This window comes from Rhamphochromis sp. 'chilingali', assembly GCF_963969265.1.
Source record: "Rhamphochromis sp. 'chilingali' genome assembly, chromosome: 19".
Taxonomy (NCBI): domain Eukaryota; kingdom Metazoa; phylum Chordata; class Actinopteri; order Cichliformes; family Cichlidae; genus Rhamphochromis; species Rhamphochromis sp. 'chilingali'.
This window is the reverse complement of record NC_137946.1, coordinates 34,119,215-34,143,266: the sequence shown is the minus strand read 5'-3', so window position 1 is coordinate 34,143,266 and position 24,052 is coordinate 34,119,215. Positions and strand designations below refer to the sequence as shown.

The following is a 24,052-nucleotide window of genomic DNA, read 5'->3' as shown; positions in this document are numbered from 1 at the left end:
TTCACAGATTCCTGCTGCACACACCCCAAAACCACCCCCCCCCCCCCCCCCCCGCGTGTGTGTGTGTGTGTGTGTGTGTGTGTGTGTGTGTGTGCGTGTGTGCGTGTATTCATATCTTTGTGGGGACCGTCCCCTCGACTTTGAAGACATGTTTGAGACTCAGAACGTGGTTTTAGTGTCAGGGTTACAGTTCGGCTACGGTTAGAGAAAGCATTATGTCAGTTATGTCCCCACAAGTATATGAGTAACCGTGTGTGTGTGTTCTGGCACTGACGTCACAGTCCTGGTGGTCATGTGACTTGTATCCAGACAGTTTGAAGTTTCGGGCAAACAGGTTGAAGAAAGCGAGCTCGATCCACATGAAGGAGTGGACACGAGCTGATGCGAACAGACGTCGGCGTAATGACAAACACTTTGACACATTAGGCTAACACGGAGGGGGTGGGGCTTATAACCCACTCGGGGCCATAGACTCCCAGCTCACCTGTGTAAATCATTAGTATTATCAGGGGCCTCTTTGACCGACAGGTGCTGACATGCTGTGTGGGTAATTGTACTAACAGACCATCCAAGAAGCCCGAGCTCCAGTTTTTTGAGGAAGTTGTCAGGACAAAGTAAAGTACGTCTCTGATATTTGGAGTACACATTGCCTCTTTTCCTTCTGTGTGACTGCTGGACTTTATGAAGGTTTGTCCCAGCAGGTGTAGCTGTTGGTGTACCAGTCGCACACGGTTGGTTTGGTTACAGGTGCAGTGTTATAGGTCAGCGAGAGTTTTCTGTGTTACAGCAATTACACATTTCTGTGAGTCTGGATTCAGTCTGGATGCTCAGAAACATCGTGCGCTGTGAACATGGAAACGCTGGCTGAAAAAGTGACTTTGCTCTCATTCTAACTTGAAACCCTCAAAAACACAACAAAAACAGTCCTCTGAGCGTCCACGTCATTCTTTACAGTTTTGTATGTGTCACGTTTTTGTGTCATGTGCCCCACAAAAGCTCAACGCAGTAACTATATGAGACTTGACTTTGTTATGTGTTACACGTACGTGACGCTGGGGGAGAAAAGAAGTTAAAGCTAGTGTGTCCGCTCTTTACCGTTTCCATTATTTTGAAAAAACATCGTTTTGCTCCAAGATCTCAGTTAAACAGCTGCACTCCACCATAAACAACAAACTGTTAATGCTAAGCGCTAACTAGCCAAGCTTAGCAGAGCAGCAGTAGCCAGAGGAGTATCTGATAAAGTCATGTGGGTAAATTTAATGAAGTAAACTGAGGGAGTAATGCAGATGTTGTATTTATTTCAAAGCACTGTGTAATATTTATTTATTTTGTTAGAGTGTAAGACTAAGGTTTAGTTTGGCTCAAACTTTAGCAATACTTTAGCTTGTGTAGTTACTGCGATCTGCCTTTAGGGGGCAGCGCTGCAATCTCATTAACAAATAGTTTTTTGTGGGTTTCAAACTCATCGATGATGAAATGCAAAGCTTCACTTTTTGTGACAGTTTGTACATTTTCGTGTCACATGTAATATCTGCTGGTGATTCTGTGTTAGCACTGATGAAGCCAGTATTTCAAATTTTCAACATATTCAGAAATACAGTCGTCTTCCTCTGATGCTTCATGTTTATGCCTTTAGCATGTTACCTTGGCATAAAAATATAGAAGCACAAGAATCTTAGAAAATGTTGGATGGGTTTCACTGAATTCTTTAAACCAACGACTCCCAAAGTCCAGAGTGCTGAGGCCCACTGCAAAACCACAAACTCACATGGGCCTCTAAAGGTTAAATCCTCATCCTAATAAAGTGACATGAGTGACGTATTACCTTGAAATAGCACTTAAAAACTTAAATAGCACACACTGTTGGCTGTACATTGTTAATGCTACTCAGGCATATCACAGTTTATGGCTAAGGTGTGGCACTGGGACACAAACTTTAATACAAGAGCTGTAAATTTAGGCGAAAGTAATGACTAATATCACAAAGAGCCTTTTATTATTATTGTTTATATGAATATGTTACTGTACACACTTGTGATTTTCAAACTGAATTTCAATTAATGATGCGGCCTGCCTACAATATCTTCATAGGCCACCAGGGGGCTCCAGTCTGCATTTTGGGAGTCACTGATTTAAACAATCATTATGAACTTGAATTTGCATTAAGAAATTGTGTTTATTCATTAAAAATGTTAGGGTATATTCATTGAAGATGATTAAATCACCTAACGATCATGAAAAACGCCTGTGACACGAGAATAAATTGGCAGAGGTACGCCAGGGTGCTACATGTTTAAATTAAAGTTGTGATAGGTGTCACTTAGAAAGTCCTGATCAGTGCTGAAGGTAAGAAAAAAACAAGGCTACAGGTTAATTTTCCCAAACTTGTGAAAGGAAAAACCCTAAATTCATACTGTGTCCCTGTAACACAATTAAACACAGTGTCCCCATTACACACATAGGAAAGCACACACACACACACACACACACCCTTCCCGCCCGCCTCCTGGTTTGGTTCGTTTCTGTTGATTGGTCCATAACACTCAGCATAAGCCTTAAGTAAACATACTCTATTATTCTGTAAACATTAAAAAGAAAAAAAGACGAAACTAACAGAGAACAAAAGGAAACGTGTACTGTAGCTGTTACATTTTTAGTCCTTCTGTTCATTTTCTGCTGTTTTTCTTAATATTTCTAATCTGATGTCTGAGCACGGCGAGACTGTCGTCATGAACGCATCGTGTTTGAAAAAAAAATAAGTGAGAAAAGCTCCGTGACGAGGAGGAGGAGCCGTGTACAGAGTTAGCGAGAGTCTCGGACATCTCTTGTCTTTTAGAAAATGTTTTTTATTGTATGTGATTTCAAAAAAATGACGACATGGCAATTTGAAAAGCAGTTTGTGAATAAATTAAGTTTATTGAGAATTATTTTACAAAGAAAGGGGAAAAACTGGTGTCTCGTGTCTTTATTCGCTCACAGTCGCAGGTTAAAGGAGCACGCCGCCAGTTCATGGACGGTCCAGGAAGCACATGCAGGTTCAGTTCTTATTAAAAATGGGTTAACAGCAAATGTCAGGAAAATGTTGAAGGTTCTTTAACTTCAACTCAATCAGCAGCCAGATGTTTGGAGCTCAGACGGGTGTGTGTTCAGCCCTGACACAGAAAACGTGTGCCAGAGAAACCAGTTTAAAAGAACTACCAGTGCAGAGAACGGTGATGAAACCAGTATCTGGGCAAGGTGCGAATATCTAAGGACCGTTTAATAAAGTATTAGTGCGGGGGTGGGGGGATCAGCTCCATGTCGCCTCCGTCTGGCAGATAAAGCTGCACCAGGGAGACGGAGGCGCTTCGCTGTTCACGTGTAGGTGATGAGTCATCGCTGAAAGCTAAACTTGACAGTTTATTACAAACAGTGAAAAACGTCCCCGTAAAACTACAGACCAAAGACTGCTGGGAGGCTTCAGTTTTTCTCTGTGGGGGTGCTCTCTGAGGTGGGGGTGCCGCTCCCCTCTGCTCCAGCGCTGGAGGCGGAGGCGGTGACGGCCGGGGCTGAGGTGAAGCTGATGGGGACGATCCTCTCCTTCCCGTCGTTGGCGGGGTTCTCCCGCGGCGCCTGAATCTGCAGCTGGCCTCCCAACAGCGAGCAGGTGACGGCCTCGGGGTCGACGCCGTCCGGCAGGTCGAACTCCTGCCTGAACTCCTGGCACTTGTAGGTGTAGCAGCCCTTCCCGTCCTCCTGCTTCTTCTCCGTTCTGCCACTCACCCTCAGCTTGCGGCCCACCTGCTTCACCGACAGCTCCTCCGGGGAGAACTCCTTCGTGTCCAGGCTGAGGGCAAAGGTGGTGCCGTCCCTCCCCAGCTCCTGGAAGGCGATGGGCTTGAAGACCCCCGTGCAGGAGGATGTCTGATCGATCTCCTCAAAGATCTTCTGGTGCAGCCGCTCCATGAACTCGATGCTCTGCTTCATCTCCTGCATGTGACGGATCATCTCCCGCTCGATGTGGTAGAAAAGCGGCCGGGTCTCGGGCCACAGGCTGCGGACGGGCCAGTGCAGGTCCAGGAAAGGCGTCATGGCGGCGGGGGACATCTGGATGACACTGGGGCACAACATCCTGTTATCCTGGAGGTGGAGGTGGTGGTGCTGGTTTGTGACGAGCTGCTTCAGTCTCAAGTCTGTCTGCCTGATGGCCGTCCTCCCTGCTGTTTTTATACGCTGACCACCGCCCACATGCACCCACCCATGGAAAGTTCCAGCTACATTCCTGTGTGTGTGTGTGTGTGCGTTCACCTGCTGTATAAAGACCATGACTGAGTCCTGCAGCAGAAATAGAACAAAGCTGAGATGTGTTGGCATGTGGCAGCTGAACACACACACACACACACGCCTGTATGTCTGTCTTTGTGGGGATTAATCATGACTCCCCACAAAAACAGGACATTTGAATAAAGGCTTATTTTCATGGGAAATAATATGGGAATAATCATTTTCATTATTTCTAATGAAAAACATAAAGAGGACCTAAAATTAGATATGGTGATAAGTCTTTGTACAAAAACAAACTCGCCCAGGAAAAGCGTCCAAACATGAGAAAAGTCGCGTGAAACAGTCCCAACATCAGACTGAAGTTTCTGTGTGTAATCGTCTGCTTTTATAGAGGCAAAAACAGTCCCCGTGTGAATACAAGGACCCAATTTTATGGGTTAGTCCTGACATGAGACTAAAGCTGGTATTTTATGAGAAGAGGGTCCTCACTTGACAAGAAACGGTATGAGGTAAAGTACACAGAGCTGTACGTCATAAGCAAAAATGATCAAGCCTGAACTGAGTAACGGTCGATGCAGCGTCACAGGGTCAAATGTCCTCAGAAAGTTTAAACCTGACACAGATAGATCACACACACACACAGGAAGTCGAGTTTCCACCAGGTCTGGAGACGTATGGTGTGTAACCCTGATCTGCCTTGTGGGCCCTGTTCTGTCTGTAACCATACCTGGGTCCCCACTTTGCTGCTTTGTGAACACATGTATGTCCCCATAACACAAGGACACACTGTGTTGGTAAAACTGTAGTAAGGGTGCCGAGAAGCTGGACTCGGGGCCAGCATGGAGACGGGCAGCGGTCACGCTCTTTGTTCTTCAGCTCGGCTCTGCTGGCATTAGTGCAACTTACATCCAGCTGTTTGGGGCTCACCTGGGAAGCGCCCGCTCTAACGTTTAATGACGCTGTACTGCGTTAATAACAGCTGCTGAGTTTCAGCCGCCTCTGTTCGTATTTCTGTTAAATGGATGTTTTTAAACCGTCTCACAGTTTAAAACGCTGCTGAGTGACGTCAGCCTCCGCCTTTATCCTGTGAGCAGATCGCACTGAGCTGTCACCGCCATCATTTCTATTTTTGCCTGCATTTTTTCCGCTCCTCCCACCCTGCTGTTTCCCGGCCAATCACACGTCGACATGAACCTAATCACGTGTCAGCGCTTCAGCTGACACGTGGCGTTGAGCTCTTTGAATAGGACGTTTCCCGTATGCTCGCCGTGAGCGGGGGATTAGCTCAAATGGTAGAGCGCTCGCTTAGCATGCGAGAGGTAGCGGGATCGATGCCCGCATCCTCCACGTTTTCTTACTCCTCCGTGTTTTAGTCCCTGTGGATCTGTGCCGCCCTTTGGACTCTGACCCGCGCGTGGATTTCGGTTTGGTTGTGTTTAAGCTCAGGTACATTTTACATTAAAAACACTCTGGTGGGGTACATAAGACATGAGGTAATTAGCTCACTGCGTGGATAATTGTAACTGTGGGCTCACAGTCTGAAGCACCGCTGTTGCTGTGACTCAGCACTCTGTAAATAAAATTATGGGTAATTAAATATAACAACTTGTAAAATAAAATAAAGCTAAATTTAAAAAATATGGAAAAGTACCCAAAAAAGCAAATAAAGTATTATTTGAATATGAAAATAAAAGAATATATAATGGACGATGCAGTAATAAATACTGAAAATAAGCAGTTAATAAATAAATCCCCCCGCTGGCTCCTTCGGTTTTCTTGTACATTTATTCAGATGTTATATAAACACAGCAAATAAGAAGATTTCATGTATTCCTCAGTCACACACTTTCATTAAAAACAAGTCTAAATGCAGGAAGAGGATTTGGTTTGCTGGCCTCAAACACTTCTTTGTGCTGTCCACTGGGGGGCGCTGTTCACCTGCAAACATTAGCTGGTGAACAGCTTGGCTCACAGCAGAAACAGTTCTTGTGACTTCTCCACCCTCCATCACAGTCAGAACATCTGATGAGAAATAAACCCGACACCACAAACCATGAAAAGATCTGCAGATCACGTTTCCCTCACCTGCCAGGCCCTGATGAGCGTTAGCAGCGGTAACCAGGTGAGGGTCACTTCAGGTATTCAGGTCAGTGAGTCACCTTTGCTAAGCTCACCTTTTTAAAGTTGTTTTTCCTCACGGTCATGTTTTTCTCTCTTCTTTTCTGTGTGTTTAATTCGCTGTATGTGGCGCTACCTGCTGGGTGTTATTCAGAGCCACACCTGTGGGGCCGACCAGCAGCCACGACCCGAAGACCCCCAAAGACAGCAGCTGAGACCAAAACCTCGTCAGGAAAAGTTTACGGAAGTTATATCATGCTGTTTATACTTCCTGTTTATCCAAGCTGGTACCTGGATGCTAACAGGTGAGCGGCTACTTCCTGGTGAAACTCTGCCCCCTGGTGGTGGGAGTGTACAAAAAGGCTTTGCACAGATTTCTGTTCCTCACCCAAAACAAAGCTTGTCTGTAGAGCGAGCTAATGTTCAATCAGAGCAGCAAACACTTGGAAACTGGAGAACATACAAAGACTTTCACACAATACTCGACTAAAAGTACTCAAGTATACTGCAGGCCGGTCCCTCCTATATGGACACGCCCCTTTAGCAAGAAAGCTCAAAGCACATCAGGAGTCGTCCTACTGGTCGTCATGGCGAACACATTTTAATTAGTCACTGCTTCAAGACGGCGTGGGCAGCTTCGATGACCGTGACGTGGCTCCTACCCCTCGCAGCAGGTGTGGTGCTGGTGGTGGTCGGAGCTCGGGCCACGTGGAGCGGGGGCAAGTGGGCGTGGTGGTCATGCTGACGCAGCAAAAGCTGCAGCTGTTCGTTCTCACGCCTCAGGTCCTTGCTGTGCTTCCTCAGAGCTTCACGCTGCAGCACAGCGCTGCTGCAGCTCCGCCGCAGCTGCTGCAGTTCCGGGAACCTACAGACGTCCTGCAGACCGATGGACAGGTGAGCTGACAACTGTCTGCAGGCCATATTGTACCTGTGGGGGAGGAGCTTCCTGGCACTGTGCTTGTTTTAGAAGCTGCACACCCACCTGGGAGCTCGCTAAAGTTAAACTAAAAGGATACAGGTTGGGGAAGGCGGAGCCTACCTTTGCTGGCGTGTCCTGTTGGCACTCGTCTGTGCGTTGTGATGATGATGATGTCAGTAACGTGTCGTGTTGCGTCTCCAGCCGGTGGCAGATGTCCGCGGCCCGTAGAACCCTCTCGCCCTGAAACAGCGGAGCACACGGAGGGTGAGAAGCAGTTCCGACAGGTGATGCAGACAGGTGAGGCGGGCTTCACCTTGGTGACGACGGCCTGCAGGTTCTTGGCGGCGGCGTCACCCTGGACGGTGAGCTCGGTGAGCCTCTTCCTCGCTGCCGTGTGCGACTGGGTCAGGTGGTCCTGGAGTGCGTGAGACCTGCAGTTGAGCTCATGTATGGTGGCGGTCAGGTCCTCTTCCAGCGAGCTGTTTTCTGCCTTGTTGGAGATCATCTTCTCCCTCAGCCTGCGGACGGCGTCCTGACAGGAAGTGAGCGAGCACAGTGAGTGCGTGTTAAAACGAACACGTTTACAGTTTACACACAAACTCCTCCTTCAAACAGCTGCAGGCATCATATTAGGACTTAAGGTATTTATTAGGGGGCGTGGCCTGAACGACTGATAATTCGTTTCCAGGACTGTGTTTGGCTCACCCGGGTCAGCTGACTGTGAATGTGACACACCTGTGACACACCTGTACGTATGAGCTCAGCTCAGAGACAGGTGGAGGTGTTGTGAGCGCACTGACCTCCAGCTTCTTGGTGGTCTTCAAGTCTTCGCTGATCTTCTTCTGTTTGTCTGCGAGCTGCTTCTCGAGCTGCGTTACCTTGACGATACTTTTCTGCAGGTGCTCTAAGCTCGTCTGGGTGGCGTCACTCACCTCCTCCCTGCCCTCCAGAGCAGCCACCTGTGCACAGAGAGGGGGTCAGCGCAGCCGGACGGGCCTGAGAGGTAGAGGGAGACCACGGGCCGGCGCCATACCTGCTCCTCCAGAGAGCACGTGTACATCGCCAGCGTGTCCTCGAGCAGCATCCTGATGTCATTCATGGCGTCCGTGTTGTGCAACTCCGCCGTCAGGGTCAGCTCCTGCAGCTGGATCTCCTGCTGCTGAGACTGCTCCAACATCTGCTGCCTGAAACGCCACACAGGGTCAGAGGTCAACACAGCTCCACCGGCTTCAGGCCACCGGATCATGTGACTGACTTTAGCTCACAGGCTTGGAGGAGGCGCTGACGGCAGGTGAGCGAGCGGAGCATACGACTCACCTCTGAGAGCTGACGCTGGCGCTGACGTCCTCCAGGGCACGTTCCCACTGCTGCTGCAGACCCTGCAGCCGTGCGGCCTGCAGCGCCCACAGCGCCTCCATGTGGTGCAGGTGGAAGCGCTGCATGTGCGCCTCCTGGCGCTCCGTCTCCTGCACGTCGCCCACCAGCTTCTGCAACACAAACGGGCAGGAGTCTGGTCAGCGGGGTAAGACGAGTGTGGGAGGCGGGGTGAGCACAGGCGAGGGGCGGAGCACCTGGACGATGCTGTCCAGGTCGTCCAGCGTCCTCTCAAACGTCTGCTGGAGCACGATGATGTCATGGCGCAGCTCGGCATCCCTGGTCTGGCGGAGGATTGCCCTCCAGCCGTCGTGGAGCTTCAGCAGGTTCACAGCAGTGTTCCTCTGCTCCTTCTGCAGCTTGTCCTACAACGCACACATAAACGCACGCACACACACACACACACACACACACACACACACACACACACACACACACACACACACAGTGTGAGGCGTTCAACAAGAGCCAGCAGCAGAAAGTCAAAGAGGCCACGCCCCCTACAGTGATCCAGGTGTTCCCTCTGTGTCACCTTCAGGAACAGGCCGAGCGTCTCCTCCTTCTTCTTCTTCAGCTCCTCCTCAGCCTGAGCGCGCTGCTGCAGGTGCACCTGTCTCTCCTCGTCAGACTTCCCCACACTCTTCTTCATCTTCTTTGGCATGATGCCTCCTCGTCTCCTCGTCACGCTGAGAGGACAGCAGGTGGAGAAGGATGTTAGCTCCTACGGGTATTTGTGAGAAATAAGACCTGCAAACATGAGCTCATCGGGTTTAAGCTCCTCCTTTCAGAGTTACCACCTGACCCCAAACCAGCTTGTATATAAAAGATGGAAGTAGCCTCTGTCCTGTTAGCACGCCGGCTGCTGCACGTGTGGTGTTTCAGTCAGAAGGTTCAAGGTTCTTTATTTGTCACATGCATAGTTATACAAGTATAACACACAGTGAAATGTAGCCTGACACGCTCCTCGACATGTGCAAAAATGGGGGGGGTAGGAAGAAGAGGAGATGATGTTCTTCAGCAGCCTCTCAAACACCTTCATTACTACCGAGGTCAGTGCAACTGGCCGGTAATCGTTCAGGGATGAGGGTTTGCTGTTCTTGGGCACAGGATGATGGTGGATCTTTTGAAGCATGTGGGGACCACAGACTTCTCCAGGGACTCGTTGAAGATGTAAGTGAACACACCTGCTAGCTGGTCAGCACAGCAGCGCAGCAGACGGCCGGTGATGCCGTCTGGCCCCGCCGCTTTCCTTGTGTTCACTCTCCTCAGTGCCGCAGTCCATCTTTACAGGAGTTCAGTGACTTTTTATCTCCCATCTTGAAGCTGTCCACGTCGTTAATAATTGGGGGTTTTAACATGCAACATGATGATGACGCTGACCTGCCAGAGGTTTTCTTAGCATCATGGACTCTTCATTTCCCACAGCATGTGTCCGGCCCCACTCACACCAAAGGACACTCTCTGGACCTCGTTTTATGTCGGACCATCCTCGTATCATTTTTAACCCGTCTATTTATTGGCCTCCTTCTCCTGTTCGTCATGTTTTTAGCTCGCGCACCTTAAATTCCTCTACGGCTGCTAACGTTTCTGATGTTTTTCATTTGTTCTGCCTGCTTCTAACGATGTTGATTTATTAACAAATGTTTTTAATAATTGTTGTCTTTCTATTTGAGATCATATTGGCCCGTTAAAGCTACACTAGCCCTGTGTGAAAAGCCTCTCCCTGGACAAACGACAGCATTCGCTGTTTAAAGCGTGTCTGTCGTAAAGCGGAGCGTTTGTGGAGAAAAACTCGTTGACAGGTTCATCTCCTTCCCTAATCATGACTACAGGGCCCTGCACGGTGTAGCTCCAGCTTACATCGGTGAGCTTCTTCATCGCCCCAGCATGCGACCAGCTTGCTGGCTGTCCAGCACACAAGGCTAAAAACAGAAGGTGACAGAGCGTCAGTGGCTCCCTTTGATGTGTGGACTCGTCTCTTTTAAAAAGCAGTTAGAAACGTATCTGTTTAAACTTGCTTTTGGTTGATTTCGTTTGTTTGAGGTCGTGTGTCCATTTCTGCTTCTGTGAAGCACTTTGTGATCTTATCTTGAAAGGTGCTATATAAATAAAATTTTACTTTACTTTTACTCCACCTTCAGGTTTCTGTGCAGCCACACCACCATCACCCTGGTAAAGAAGGCCAGCAGCAGCTGCACCTCCTCCGTGTCCTGAGGAAGAAGAACCTGGACCAGGAGCTGCTGCTGACCTTCTCCCCTCCTCGGTGGAGAGCGTGCTCCTCCTGCCTGCTGTTTGTACTCAGTGCTGGGTTTGGATTAACAATTTTCCAGAATCTCAGGTTAAAGCTCACAAAATTTCAGCAAACCAGAGCAGATTCTGCACAAAGACGTAAACACAAAGCGCACGTCAGCCGACAGCCGCAGATTGTGATGCGTCCGCGCTTCGTGTTTACGTCTTTTTTTGCGCTGGAGTCTGAGCTGCAGGTTTGTCTCTCAGACCAAAACTGACCGAACCAGCAGCAGAAGAAGATCCAAACGACACTTCACATAAACATCGTCATGAATTCACTTTGACTTTTGCTGCTTTCCTTCCAGCTCTTCAGTTTTTGTTCTACTGCAGAATATTTTAAGGTTATTTGCTATAAACAGCCAGGACAGGAAACTCTGCTTCATGTGTGTCTGTTTGATCCTGTTACTTTGACTCAAAGGCCTCTGCTGTGACGCTCACGCCTCGATGAAGTCTCACAGTGTCAGCTTCGCTTTCATAGACATAAAAATACTGATGGATGATCAGAATGATCATATATGTGACTGAGGCCCAGCTCAGTCATTAACACCGCCCACAACACGACTGGCTGCCCCTGGAGGCCATCGACGGGTCCTCCTGTCTCAGGTAAACCCTCACAGGTGACCCCGCCCACACCTGCTTGCCACACTCAGGCTTCTGCAGTAAGTTTCTGTCCTGAGCGTCTCCGGCAGTTGGCGCCGTTGCTAGGCAACAGCAGCAGCGCGTGTCTGATGACAGCTCGTGGACCCTCGTTTCCAAATGTAATTATATTTAACTCAAAGCCAGCCGAGCGGCTCTTTGATCTGCACCGCGCGCAGTGACGTCGCCCCGGTTTCCCGTTAACGTGGGCGCAGGTGAAGGTCAGACACTTCCGGTCTTACCGTTCAGGAGAGCCGCTGCAGACCCGCGACTGTGACCTCCGCGTTTGCGATCCGTCACCATAGCAACGGCGTCAGCCGGGGTCACGTGACAGCCGTCAGCTGTTTGCAGATATTTCAACAGAAGAAGAATTTAAATTTAAGTTGTTCTAAAACCAAACGACCGGAAACAGCTGAAACACCCGAGTCTGAGCCGACGTCTGAACCAGAGGCGGAGCCAGACATTTGAAACACCCGGGGCTTAGCCCTAAAGGGTGGTATGCATGTGGGATTTTTTTTGGGGGGGGGGTTAGAAATGACTGAAAGATTAATTGGCTCTGTTTTGAGTTTTGTTCAAAAAAGAATGACTTCATAGAGGGAAAAATATATATCACATGTGCAGGACACCTTAAACTAGTTTTTTAATTAAGCAGCGAGGCAGAACAAAGTCGGGCTGTATCAAGACACGAGGACTAAACCCCGATTCAACCAGACCCAGAACTGATCCAGAATTAAAACCGGACTACAACAGTTCAAAATCAGGACTACTGAGGACTTAACCAAGACAGAACCAGAATCAGAACTAGATGATAGCAGCACTAAAAATCATCATAGACCTGCACTACACTTGTTTTTTAATAATACCAAAGTCCACTGTTTAGATTGAGAAAAGTTTATATAATTATTTAGCCTTGTTGTGCAAACAAGCTGCAAAACTTAATAAATATAGAATTTAACAAAGTATGTAAAGTAACAAGTGGCATCTAAAAAGTTACACTCGGTACTGGATACATGTTCTGATGAGTTTTGGCAAACAACCATGTGACTAACAGGTGTGTCTCACCTGCTCTTGTTCCCTCTTTGTGCTGACAATCATCAAATCTACAGTTGAAACCAGATATTTACTCTTCAGATAAAAACACTTTTTTAATTGTAACATCAAATCAGACTAAATGTTTATTTTTTTAGATAAATATAAAAACATATTTGTTAACTTTAAGAGTAAAGAGAGAAACTGTCTGTATTTCTTGTAAATGGCACCAAATTGTATTCAAACTGAGCCACACTTATGGAGCTCCACAGTTCTGTTCCTGCTGTTTTGGTTGACATCTCCTGATGTTCCCATGTCACAGAAACAGGCTCTGTGTTTTGCCTTATATGCATCCACAGCTGTGCCACCAGTTTACTCACATGGACTCTACGAACCAATCAGAAGCTTCTTCAGCTCAGAATGGAATCGTCTGCAGTTTCTTATTAATTAACAATAAACTTAGTGTACAGGGAGTGCAGAATTATTAGGCAAATTAGTATTTTGTTCACATCCTCCTCTTCATGCATGTTGTCTTACTCCAAGCTGTATAGGCTCGAAAGCCTACTACCAATTAAGCATATTAGGTGATGTGCATCTGTGTAATGAGAAGGGGTGTGGTCTAATGACATCAACACCCTATATCAGGTGTGCATAATTATTAGGCAACGTCCTTTCCTTTGGCAAAATGGGTCAAAAGAAGGACTTGACAGGCTCAGAAAAGTCAAAAATAGTGAGATATCTTGCAGAGGGATGCAGCAGTCTCAAAATTACAAAGCTTCTGAAGCGTGATCATCGAACAATCAAGCGTTTCATTCAAAATAGTCAACAGGGTCGCAAGAAGCGTGTGGAAAAACCAAGGCGCAAAATAACTGCCCATGAACTGAGAAAAGTCAAGCGTGCAGCTGCCAAGATGCCACTTGCCACCAGTTTGGCCATATTTCAGAGCTGCAACATCACTGGAGTGCCCAAAAGCACAAGGTGTGCAATACTCCTTCCCAAATCAAAACCCTGGATTAACGGAGATGTCCGTGCGGCACTGGCGGCACGGAACACCGCCTTTGCCTCCGTGAACACATCGGACTACAAACACGCACATTACCAACTCCGGAAGACGATCAAAGCAGCCAAACGTGAGTACAGGGACAGGGTGGAGCAACAGTTTGACAACCCTCGGAGTATGTGGCAGGGACTAAACACGATCACAGACTTTAGAGGGAAAACCAGCACACCGCAGACCACGGCCTCTCTGTGTGAGGATCTAAACGTATTCTACGCTAGATTCGACACAGCGAACACCATGAGACCGGACAGTGTGCGCACCGCGGATGACGTCAGTGCGCACACTGTGTCTGAGGAGGATGTGCGGAAGTGCTTCAGGAAGGTGAACGCACGCAAAGCTACTGGTCCGGACGGGATTCCCGGCCGCGTCCTCAAGTCATGCGCGGCTCAGCTGGCTGGAGTGTTCACGCACATCTTCAACCTTTCCCTCTCTCTGTCTGTAGTCCCAGCCTGCTTCAAAATGGCCACCGTCGTCCCTGTACCCAAATCCTCCACCATCTCCTCATTGAACGACTGGCGACCTGTAGCCCTGACCCCCATCGTAAGCAAATGCTTCGAGAAGCTGGTCAGGGACTTCATCTGCTCTGCACTACCCGACTCACTGGACCCTCTACAGTTCGCATACCGCCACAACAGGTCCACTGATGATGCCATAGCCCTGACACTACACACTGCCCTGTCACACCTGGAGAAGAGAGACACGTATGTGAGAATGCTGTTTGTAGATTACAGCTCAGCATTCAATACCATCGTTCCCTCGAAGCTGGACAGGAAACTGCAGGATCTAGGACTGAGCAGCTCCCTCTGCAGCTGGATCCTTAGCTTCCTGTCTGACAGACGCCAGGTGGTCAGACTGGGCAGCATCACCTCATCCCCCATCACACTGAACACTGGTGCTCCACAGGGGTATGTACTGAGCCCTCTCCTGTACTCACTCTACAGCTACGACTGCACAGCCACTAACAGCTCCAACATCATTGTGAAGTTTGCGGACGACACTACAGTGGTGGGTCTTATCACCAACGGTGATGAGACGGCTTACAGGGAGGAGGTCAGCGCCCTGACCCACTGGTGTCAAGACAACCATCTCACCCTCAACGTCGCAAAGACAAAGGAGTTGATAGTGGACTTCCGGAGGTGCAGAGAAGTACACACCCCCATCACCATCAACGGCGCTGCTGTGGAGAGAGTGAGCAGCTTCCGGTTCCTTGGTGTACATCTGGCTGAGGATCTTACGTGGTCAGTACACACAAACAAAACAGTGAAGAAGGCGCAGCAGCGCCTCTTCTTTCTCAGGAGACTGAAAAGATTCGGCATGAGCCCCCGCATCCTCAGGACCTTCTATCACTGTGCCATTGAGAGCATCCTCACTGGATGCATCACCACCTGGTATGGCAACAGCACCGCCTACAACTGCAAAGCTCTCCAGCGAGTAGTGCGGTGCTCTGAACGGATAATTGGAGGTGAGCTTCCCTCCCTCCAAGACATCTACAGGAAGCGCTGCCTGAGGAAAGCGGGGAGGATCATCAAGGACTCCAGTCCCCCCAGCCATAAACTGTTCAGACTGCTTCCATCAGGAAGGAGGTTCTGCAGCATCCGGTCCCGTACCAGCAGACTGAGAGACAGCTTCTTCCACCAGGCCATCAGACTGCTGAACACGTCATAGACACCTCAGCTTCACTACTGGAACTTCAACATTATGCACTCCATACTGTACAGTAATGCCACTGTTTTGCACATATTCAACTCTGTATATTTTATATATTGTTTACTCTATTTAATTTGTAAAATATGTGTACACACACACACACACACACACACACACACACACGTAGAAAAATATTTAGTATACACATCCAGAAATGCATATACTATTATATATTGTACATATATTTATTAGTTTCAGATGTAGCCATTCTTGTATTTTGCTTGTTTACATTCTTGTATTTTGCACAACTCTGTTGCTTGTGAAGCTCGCACACAAGAATTTCACTCACATGTGCTGTACCAATGTACCTGCACATGTGATGTGACAATAAAAGTGATTTGATTTGATTTGACTCAGAGACATGGCCAAGGTAAAAAAGGCTGAAAGACGACCACCACTGAACAAGACACACAAGCTGAAATGTCAAGACTGGGCCAAGAAACATCTCAAGACTGGTTTTTCTAAGGTTTTATGGACTGATGAAATGAGAGTGAGTCTTGATGGGCCAGTCTCTGTGCCTGACAGCAGCAGCGCCGTGACGAGTCCTCCTCACACCGCGCTGCCGTCCATCCAGAGTAAAGATCAGCTGACGATCCCCTGACCAGTCTCAGCTCTGTAGAAGGACATCAGGTCAACATTTCCTATTCTAGAGAAACTCAAACACAGATTCAATCAGTGGCTCTTTAGAGATCTGTCGTTAAAAGGCAGAGTATTAATAACTGAAGCAGAAGGTTGCACCTTGATAAAAAAACTCATAAACGAGGTTGATAAGTTACTTTTCAACTTTATCTGGAAAAATAGGACACGACATTAAAAAACAGTTCTTATGAACTCTGTCAACGCTTAATGTGTTAATTTAAACACTTTAAATAACACATTCAAAATAAATTGGTTAAAGAATCGAATTATCTTCCATTTGGAAAACTATACCTGTGTTCATGCTAAGTTAAGTTCATGCAATCACACCACCACACAGTACTGACCCACACATATGGTTCTTACACACACTGGACTTTCTGGACTTTGGTTTTGCACAACACTGGTCACTATATTCTTCATTTCCGGTTAATACTTGTACAGCTGCTGTTATTGTGTATATATTTATTTATATTTAGATTTCTTCATACATTCTTATATAGTTCTATATTGTGTATTTTGTTGTACAGTTATTTTATTTTCAACTTTAATTTATATATTTTATCTTATTCTCCCAGTTAAATTTACCCTTCATTCTAATTTGTGTTGTACAGTTATTTCATTTTTAACCTTAATTTATATTTTATTCCTTCCTAGTTAAATTTACCCTTTTTAATTTTTCATATTTATTTCCTATCTTATTCATAGCCTTTCCTTTTTTGTTTTCTTTAGGTCACGAGCAGTTGTCCAAGCATTTCACTACATATCGTACTGTGTATGACTGTGTACGTGACAAATAAAATTTGAATTTTGAAGTTAGGTGAATTTTTCCTTACTTGTAATTTTGATAAAATCCCTTTAAAAATCTCTGCTGTTCATCGTCGAGCTTTTTTAGCACGGACTCTTGTTTACAAGCATAACTTTAGTCCACACAGTTATTATGTCTGGAATAACAAGGAACTTTTATTTAAAAGAAGATCTCTCTTCTTAGATAGTTGGTTTAGTTGTTTTAGTCAACCAGCTTTGCTCCTGTGAAGAATTTTGTTTACATTTCAGTTTAGCTATAAGTCGTCATGATTATACAAAAGTATTTGGCCTGATACCATCAGAAAACTGCAAGTATGCTGCAAGTATGCTGTTTAAGAATCAACCTAATATCACTTCACTCCCATACAAACATACAAACTTTTGTTGGCAAGATTTGCTTTTCTAAGCAACCTAAAGACAACAATAAATCGATCAGAGCTTTATTTCAGAGTACCATAACCACGCTACCATGTGTCATTTTTTTCTGATGGTATCATGTGGAACGAAGTTTGGAGACTCCCTAATCAGTTTTTAATTACCAACAAAATGAAAGATATTTCTTATAAATGAATACACAGAATTTATTCTTCTAAAGATGATCTTCAAAGCAAATTCAGATTAGACATTGATACGAGCTGCAGCGTTTGTAAAACCAAGGAATCTACTGAACATCTTTTTGGTTTTGTAACCTTGTGCAAGATTTCTGGCAGAGTTTGTGTTTTTATCTCAGAAAATGTATTTAAAGGATTTGTACTGTTTTGGAAATATGTTTTGTTTATTCTGCACAAAAACCAAAAACAATCCAACTTTGATAACAGATTTTTGGTTAACTTGTTACTTTTAATGGCTAAATTTCTTATTCACAAGTCCAAATGTTTAGGAAGACCTCCCTCTTTTTATGTATTCTCCTTTGAACTTGTAGAGTATCTTAACTCAGTTAAGAACTCCACGAACCCAAAGCTATAAAACGATTGGTGTTTGTGAAAAAATCAAGATCTTTCAGTCACTTTGTTCTTTGGCTTGATCAGTTTCCCCCTAACATATTTATATTGTTGTTTCTGAATACTGTTCTTGTACTTGTTTATCTATGCATACATGCATTTTGTAAGTACAACACCATTATTGTGGTACTGTTTAAATCCATTTTGTATTGTACTGATGTTTAAATAAAGGTTTGAGGAAAAATAGAAGGAGGACATCAGGAAATAAAGTCTCTGCTGTGTTCACCCCCACGACGTGTCCTCTTGCATGTCCGTCACCATCGTCACTGATGTAAAGTGGTTTAATGTTACTTTTTTCCTGAAAGCCACGACCGTCTCCTTGGTCGTGGTTGTGTTGAGGACGGGGGCGACTGTAGCCCATTTTGGAGGTGCTTCAGCCCCAAAGTGAATCAAAGCACCCCCACAGATTTCTTACTTTTTTTGACAATATTTGCTGTTTGTGTGACACACTACTAAAAATATAAAAAGCATACAGTACTTTACTTGTTTGAGACGTAACATTTTAACAACAAAAGTATAGATACCCCCCCGCCTCCCAAAGTGGTTTGTTCCAGCTCCCCCCTGCTCTGGCTCTAGCGCTCTGTCTGCCAGAGCGATGGTGGCTGAGACGCAGCGGAGCAGAGGTGGAAGTGTCTGGCTTAAAACAGGACATGTTGGCTGCATTTAACCTTCAGTTACTCTTTATATAGTTGGTAGGAAAAACATTACACCAGGTAACCTGCAGTGTTGAAAACGTGTTTTCTGACGATGTTTGCTGCCCTACAATCCGTCCTGCTCTGTAAAATCAGCCACATCTGACCGTCCTGTTGCTCCCATTGAAATGTTTACAGCCTGTTTAAAATCTAAGACTTATAATTGTCCGTAGCTGCTGTTGTTACCACTGTCCTGTTAGAAATGGATGCTAACTGACTGAATGCCCATTAACCTTATAACACCTGGTGGGGGTGTGTGTGTGTGTGTGTGTGTGTGTGTGTGTGTGTGTGTGTGTGTGTGTGTGTGTGTGTGTACAGAGACAGCCAGGTTCATAATGGATATGAGGAAGTTTTTTCAAAAAAGGAGCCACGTCAGGTAAAAGTGTAAAATCAAATGATCCATCAATCAGGAATAATGTTGGATCAGTGTTTCAATGTTTATCTTTTATTAGATGTTCGTGTGGTTTGGTTATTTGCCTTTTGGTTGAAAGTACACTGAGAGGACTTTTTATTAGTGATCTTAATAGTATTTTTTCATATTAATGTAATTTTTCATCTAATTGAATCTATTTGTGTATGATTGTCAGTCCAAAGAGGGAGAGAGGAAAGAGGGAACGTGAGGAGAAAGTACGAGGTGAGGAAGAAGCAGGTAAGCTAACAGACAGGGAGCAGTGACAGGCAGAAACTGTTAACCTGACAAAGAGGAAAACCTGATTTTACTCACAGTCTGGAAGTTGTGTCCTCCCTGTATTAAAGCTGCTAAACAGAATCTGCTAAACAAACTGGGCTGAAACATTTTGACCCTCTTTAACAACATCCCAACATAACATTATCATTGATCGGGGAGAGTAAAATTAATGATATATTTTTATGTGGTTCAGCCACAGCTTTACTGAAACCTCTGTAAAGCTGTAAAGAGAAGCAGATGCTCTGTTTCTACAAATGTTTTAAGCTTGTTTCAAAGATTCTGTACTGCAGCTTTAAATGTTTTCCAAAAGCACACACACACTTATCAGTGATTCTCACACTTGTTACAGTGTGGACCACCTGATAAAAGGTCAAGCTCTCCCAAGCACCACTATGAAAGCATGAAAGTCATAAAAGATTTTTTCATGCATGGTATACATTCTACCACAGGCAAAGTTGCCTCCAGTTTTATAGTTTTTATTAATATTTTGTAATAATTTCTTCTGTTTCGGGAGTGTTTTTATGTATCTGTATTATATTACACACACACACACACATTAAAAGTGAATCTCTGTCCAAAAAATGCTCTCAGTTTACTTTTCACTCACTGTGAGCATCATTCATTATTCTCCCAGTAATGAAGGTTAGGATATGTATTTTTATTTTTATTCCAATCCATTCTTCTTTTGCAGCATTTAAATAACCTTGATCAGATTTGATGGTTTTGTTACAAACTTTAAAAAAAGTGTTTTGCTTTTCTTTCACAAATGTGGGATTAAATTGTGTTAAAATGTACAAAGCAGTGATGTCATGTTTTGTGACGAGGACCCAGGCACAGAGAGACTTGATGAATTTAAGAATCTTATGATTTAATAAAGAAATTTGCAGACTTGCACAGAGATGGTAAAATTATGATGACTGATAACAGAGACGAAGACAACAGACGGTGAGGACAGGGAGGAGCAGGGGTTTAAATGCACCGAGGAGACATTCAGAGACAACTCGGGACAACATTTAAGGACACAGGGACTGACAGAGACAGGTTTATCTTGCCTGGCTGGGCAGCTCTCTGGGTGCTCAGCACCCCCAAAGCTCTGATCCTAGAATCGCCCCCGGTTAAGGAGCAGGTTGCTGTCCCTGCACCACGCCTTCAGCCGCTCCACCTCGTCCCTGTCGGCAGACTCGTCCCCCACCCCACACAGGTGTGCTCGTCACTCAGCCCTGGGGAGAGCAGTGGTAACAGAACTGCTAACATAGGCTGTGTAACTGAGGTGGTGACTCTACCTGTACACCCACTTGTTTATTCCTGCTCCTCCTCTCTCAGCCTGTGTGCTGTCATTAAAGCTTAAATGTAACAGTGAGGCAAAGCTTACAGACCAATCAGAGGCTGCTGCTGCACAGGTAACATCCCTTAGACCTCACCTGGATGTGGAGCTGTGAATGTGACCGGACATCTTTCACAGACTGGAACAATGATGCTCAGGTGACCCGGTGGCGCTCGCTGACATTTCATTACTATCAGGTTCAGTGAGTTTAAACCTGCAGCAGCAACACCGGCCGTTTATTAAAGACAGACCTGCTCCTGGAGAAGCCACGCCTCCCTGTGAACACTCTGTGACATCATCAACACCCATCCTTGACACCTGAGTTCATCCTCACCTGTGCCTGCTGTTCTGTACTGATGGGCAAAGTTAAGTGGCAAACCGTCATACCTACTTAAACTTGTGCTGGAATTACTCTGTGACAGCAGGAATGTGCATGAACTACTTACGGTAGGACGGTTTGTTCTCCTGCCACGCTCCTCTTAGAAGTCTCAGATGTGGAGATGTTTTTTCTACTGTGACTCTAATGACTGCCGGTGTGCCTTTGGGCCTCAGCAGGTGAGGGCTGTGGTTGTTTTTACTGAACGTTGTATTGTGTTTGTACAAAAATAAATGTAAGCTCGGAGACCGGAACTGCTTCGGACACAGCTCAGGTGTGTGCTGGAGCACTGCTGGCGGCCAGCGGAACTGCAGCTGCTGCGTTTCCCTATACGGAGCTGTTCCTAATGTTCTGTCCGTTCCTCGTACATGGAGCGCTGTTGTCGCACGTGCCGGTTTGTTTTCACGCTGTTCCCGGCCGTGCACGCGGGTGAGAGCGGCTCGGGGCCGCGCTCACAGGAAACCACCCAAATAAGGTAGGAGGAAGTGATGACGCGGCTGGATGCGCTCCACGTGACCTCGAGCCCTCAAACACAGCGCGGAGCCGTGACGTGTCTCCGGGGTTTCCGGCCATGGCGTCTGGCCGCGCGCCGCGTTTCGGGCTCGGTCCGGCGGGTACGCGGCCAGGCCGAGCCCCGGACCGGGCCGAACCGTGTTCGCTCCTGAAAGCGCGGGACAAGGGGCGCCGGGACCGCGGACGGCCGCGGGAGCACGCGCCCCGTTCGGACCAAATATGGGCTTCCGACCCGCCATATTTGGGAATCTACGTCACGCAGGAGTCTTTATAAAGGCGGGAATCCTCCGAGAGGACCTGACAGCACCGAGTTCAGGCTGTGCGCTCGCGACAGCCAGAAACAAACAGCTGATGTTGTTTACATCCTCTGATGACGCAGCGGCCTCACCTGCGCCGGTGACCCTCCGGTAGAGTCTCACCTCCAGCGTTGGCGTCCCGCGAGCGGCAGCTTCCGCCCGGAAGGAGCGCCTCTCCGCGGGGCTCAGCAGCGAAGGAGCTCCGGGAGCCGAGGAGCTCCCCCCGCAGGGACATGGCGGCCACAAGGGCTCTGCTGCCGGAGCCGCTACCCGGTCTACCGCCGCCGCTGTCTCCACTGGACGGATACCCGAAGCTGGAGGACTTGCAGATGCTGCTGCTGGCCGCCTCCGGGGCCGAGGGAGCCGGGCAGCTGAGCGGAGAATCCGGAGAGTACGGAGGTGAGGAGCCGGTCACCCGTTTATCTGTGTCGCACGCGTGCGCGCGCATGCTGCAGCTCGCATTACAGACTGCAAAGTTGCACGAGAGAGTGTTTTATTGTGATTTAAATGTTTGTCAGTAAAGCTGAGCTCGTGCTCACCTGTGGCTCACACCTGCAGCTGTGTGAGCCACAGGTGCGCTTTCCCTGCACCATGGCAGAGCTCATGGACCAATCAGGCCACCGTACGGAGGTCAAAGGGTGCTTCCTAATGAACCAATAAATAAGACTCCCAAGTGTGCTGTGACGTGTTCTCACCCGTGCGCCTCCTTCTTCCCCTCAGATTCCCTCTCGGACCTCCCAGACCTACAGAGCCTCCTCCCACTGACGCCCCGCCTGCCCTCGCTGGCGTACAGCGGCCGCTTCTCCTTTGAGCCGTCTGTGTCGACCTGTGGCGGCAATAATCTGTGGGCGGAGTCTCTCCTAAGCCTGTTGGTCGGCGTGGCGGCTCCGCCCACTGCCTCCAGCCTTCCTGTGTCTTCATCGTCAGTGACATCATCATCGCCATCCCATTCGACCATCAGTTCCATCCAGGTGACCTGCGGCTCTGCTGAAATCACCTCGGTCTTCTCGGCGATACCGACCTACACCTCAGCCGGCGCCGAGCCGCTCCTCCCGGCCACAGACTGTCAGCCAGCCCCTCTGGCCTTCTCGCCGCAGCAGGGTCCGCCTCCCGCCTACACCGCCGCTGCTGCGTCCCGTCTCGGCCTGCAGCCGTCCTCGCTGGTGACGATGTTGCCAGACTACCTTCTGCCGCAGCAGTCGGATGCCGAGCCCGGCGTAAACGTGGATCAGAAGCCGCCACCGCTCACGCCACTCTCCACCATCAAAGCCTTCTCCTCGCAGATCCAGATCCAGCCTCCTGGCCCCGCCTACAACGCGCAGCTCACCAAATCTGGCAGACCCAGGAAGTTTGCCGCTGGCCGCCAGTGCAAAACACCGCCTCACGAGCGGCCATACGCCTGCCCCGCTGAAGGCTGCGACCGCCGCTTCTCCCGCTCCGACGAGGTGACGCGCCACGTGCGCGTGCACACGGGTCAGAAGCCGTTCCAGTGCCGCATCTGCATGCGCAGCTTCAGCCGCAGCGACCACCTGACCACGCACATCCGCACTCACACCGGCGAGAAGCCGTTTGCTTGCGCTGAGTGCGGACGTAAGTTCGCCCGCAGCGATGAGCGCAAGAGGCACGCCAAGATCCACCAGAGGCAGCGCGAGCGCAAAAACAACAGTAACTCTGCCTCCACCGCCACCATCACCACACCCCCCACATACTCCTCCCCCGCACACAGCTCCTCCCCCTGCTTCACCTCCTCCTCCTCGTTGTCACACATCTACAGCTCCTCGCCGTCCCCCCACCTCTACTCCCCCTCCTGCTCCTCACCGATGGCGAGCCCCCAGGCAGAGCTGCCCTCCCCCCACAGCTCCAGCATGTGTTGACCTTTGACCTCAGACTGACAGCATCGGACTGCAGAAATGTTTACCGTGCGGGGTCAAAGGTCGCCTCGTGGTGTAAATATGAATCCCGTAGTTTGTACATATTGTTTACACGCATGTTGGTGAACATGTGTTCACGTGCTCCGCCTACTGAGTAGGCCTGTATGTTTACATTTTCTACTCCACCTGTTTCCTCTCAAAGAGCTTCAACAATAAAAGTCTGAACCCTGCTGGTGCTTTTAATTTGTAGGAGGTGTGTGCGTGTGTGTGTGTGTGTGTGTGTGTGTGTGTGTGTGTGTGTTTCACATCAGCTGATGGAGGTCATGTGACATGAGACAAAAGTCAGAAACCCTCAGTTACGTGCGGCGTAAACGTTTCTGAGGCAAAACCTGAAGTCACTGTTCGAGGGATTCTCACTCAGGTTTGTAGCTCCTGTCAGTCTGAGTGGATCCG

At 47.8% G+C, this 24,052-nt stretch overlaps 4 protein-coding genes across 4 annotated transcripts in view; 2 read left to right on the top strand and 2 right to left on the bottom strand.

Moving 5' to 3' along the window:
- The window catches only part of fam53c (family with sequence similarity 53 member C), a 9,992-nt gene extending 9,069 nt beyond the window's left edge, over positions 1–923 (top strand). Inside the window, exon 4 of the mRNA XM_080867942.1 lies at positions 1–923. This exon is cut by the window's left edge and continues 1,258 nt beyond it. The gene's annotated coding sequence lies outside the window, so the exon portion shown is untranslated.
- A 779-nt stretch (positions 924–1,702) lies between these two features.
- Positions 1,703–4,164, bottom strand: LOC308387744 (heat shock protein beta-11-like). The gene has a single exon (XM_080868011.1). The coding sequence runs from the start codon at positions 4,108–4,110 to the stop codon at positions 3,460–3,462; it is 651 nt and encodes a 216-aa protein (XP_080724137.1). The 5' UTR covers positions 4,111–4,164; the 3' UTR covers positions 1,703–3,459.
- A 2,102-nt stretch (positions 4,165–6,266) lies between these two features.
- drc2 (dynein regulatory complex subunit 2) lies at positions 6,267–11,937 on the bottom strand. The gene is made up of 9 exons (XM_080867929.1): positions 11,842–11,937; positions 9,207–9,360; positions 8,872–9,039; positions 8,618–8,787; positions 8,334–8,484; positions 8,101–8,259; positions 7,614–7,832; positions 7,421–7,540; positions 6,267–7,257 (listed from the first exon to the last, which is right to left on the bottom strand). Exons 2-9 carry the CDS (start codon positions 9,333–9,335, stop codon positions 6,991–6,993), a joined length of 1,383 nt encoding a protein of 460 aa, XP_080724055.1. The 5' UTR covers positions 9,336–9,360; positions 11,842–11,937; the 3' UTR covers positions 6,267–6,990.
- Positions 11,938–20,144: 8,207 nt separating this feature from the next.
- On the top strand, positions 20,145–23,823 carry LOC308387697 (early growth response protein 1-B-like). Its single transcript, XM_080867941.1, has 2 exons — positions 20,145–22,127; positions 22,449–23,823. Exons 1-2 carry the CDS (start codon positions 21,962–21,964, stop codon positions 23,600–23,602), a joined length of 1,320 nt encoding a protein of 439 aa, XP_080724067.1. The 5' UTR covers positions 20,145–21,961; the 3' UTR covers positions 23,603–23,823.
- Positions 23,824–24,052: the final 229 nt, after the last annotated feature.

What these genes read in the sequence shown, in the direction of transcription:
- LOC308387744 (XM_080868011.1), bottom strand. Translation starts at nt 4,110, where the DNA reads ATGTTGTGCCCCAGTGTCATCCAGATGTCCCCCGCCGCCATGACGCCT.
- drc2 (XM_080867929.1), bottom strand. Translation starts at nt 9,335, where the DNA reads ATGCCAAAGAAGATGAAGAAGAGTGTGGGGAAGTCTGACGAGGAGAGA. An exon ending in TGCAGGCCGTCGTCACCAAG is followed by an intron (nt 7,541 to 7,613) that starts GTGAAGCCCGCC and finishes CCGCTGTTTCAG; the next exon opens with GGCGAGAGGGTTCTACGGGC. An exon ending in AACAGGACACGCCAGCAAAG is followed by an intron (nt 7,258 to 7,420) that starts GTAGGCTCCGCC and finishes ATCGGTCTGCAG; the next exon opens with GACGTCTGTAGGTTCCCGGA.
- LOC308387697 (XM_080867941.1), top strand. Translation starts at nt 21,962, where the DNA reads ATGGCGGCCACAAGGGCTCTGCTGCCGGAGCCGCTACCCGGTCTACCG. An exon ending in AGAATCCGGAGAGTACGGAG is followed by an intron (nt 22,128 to 22,448) that starts GTGAGGAGCCGG and finishes TCTTCCCCTCAG; the next exon opens with ATTCCCTCTCGGACCTCCCA.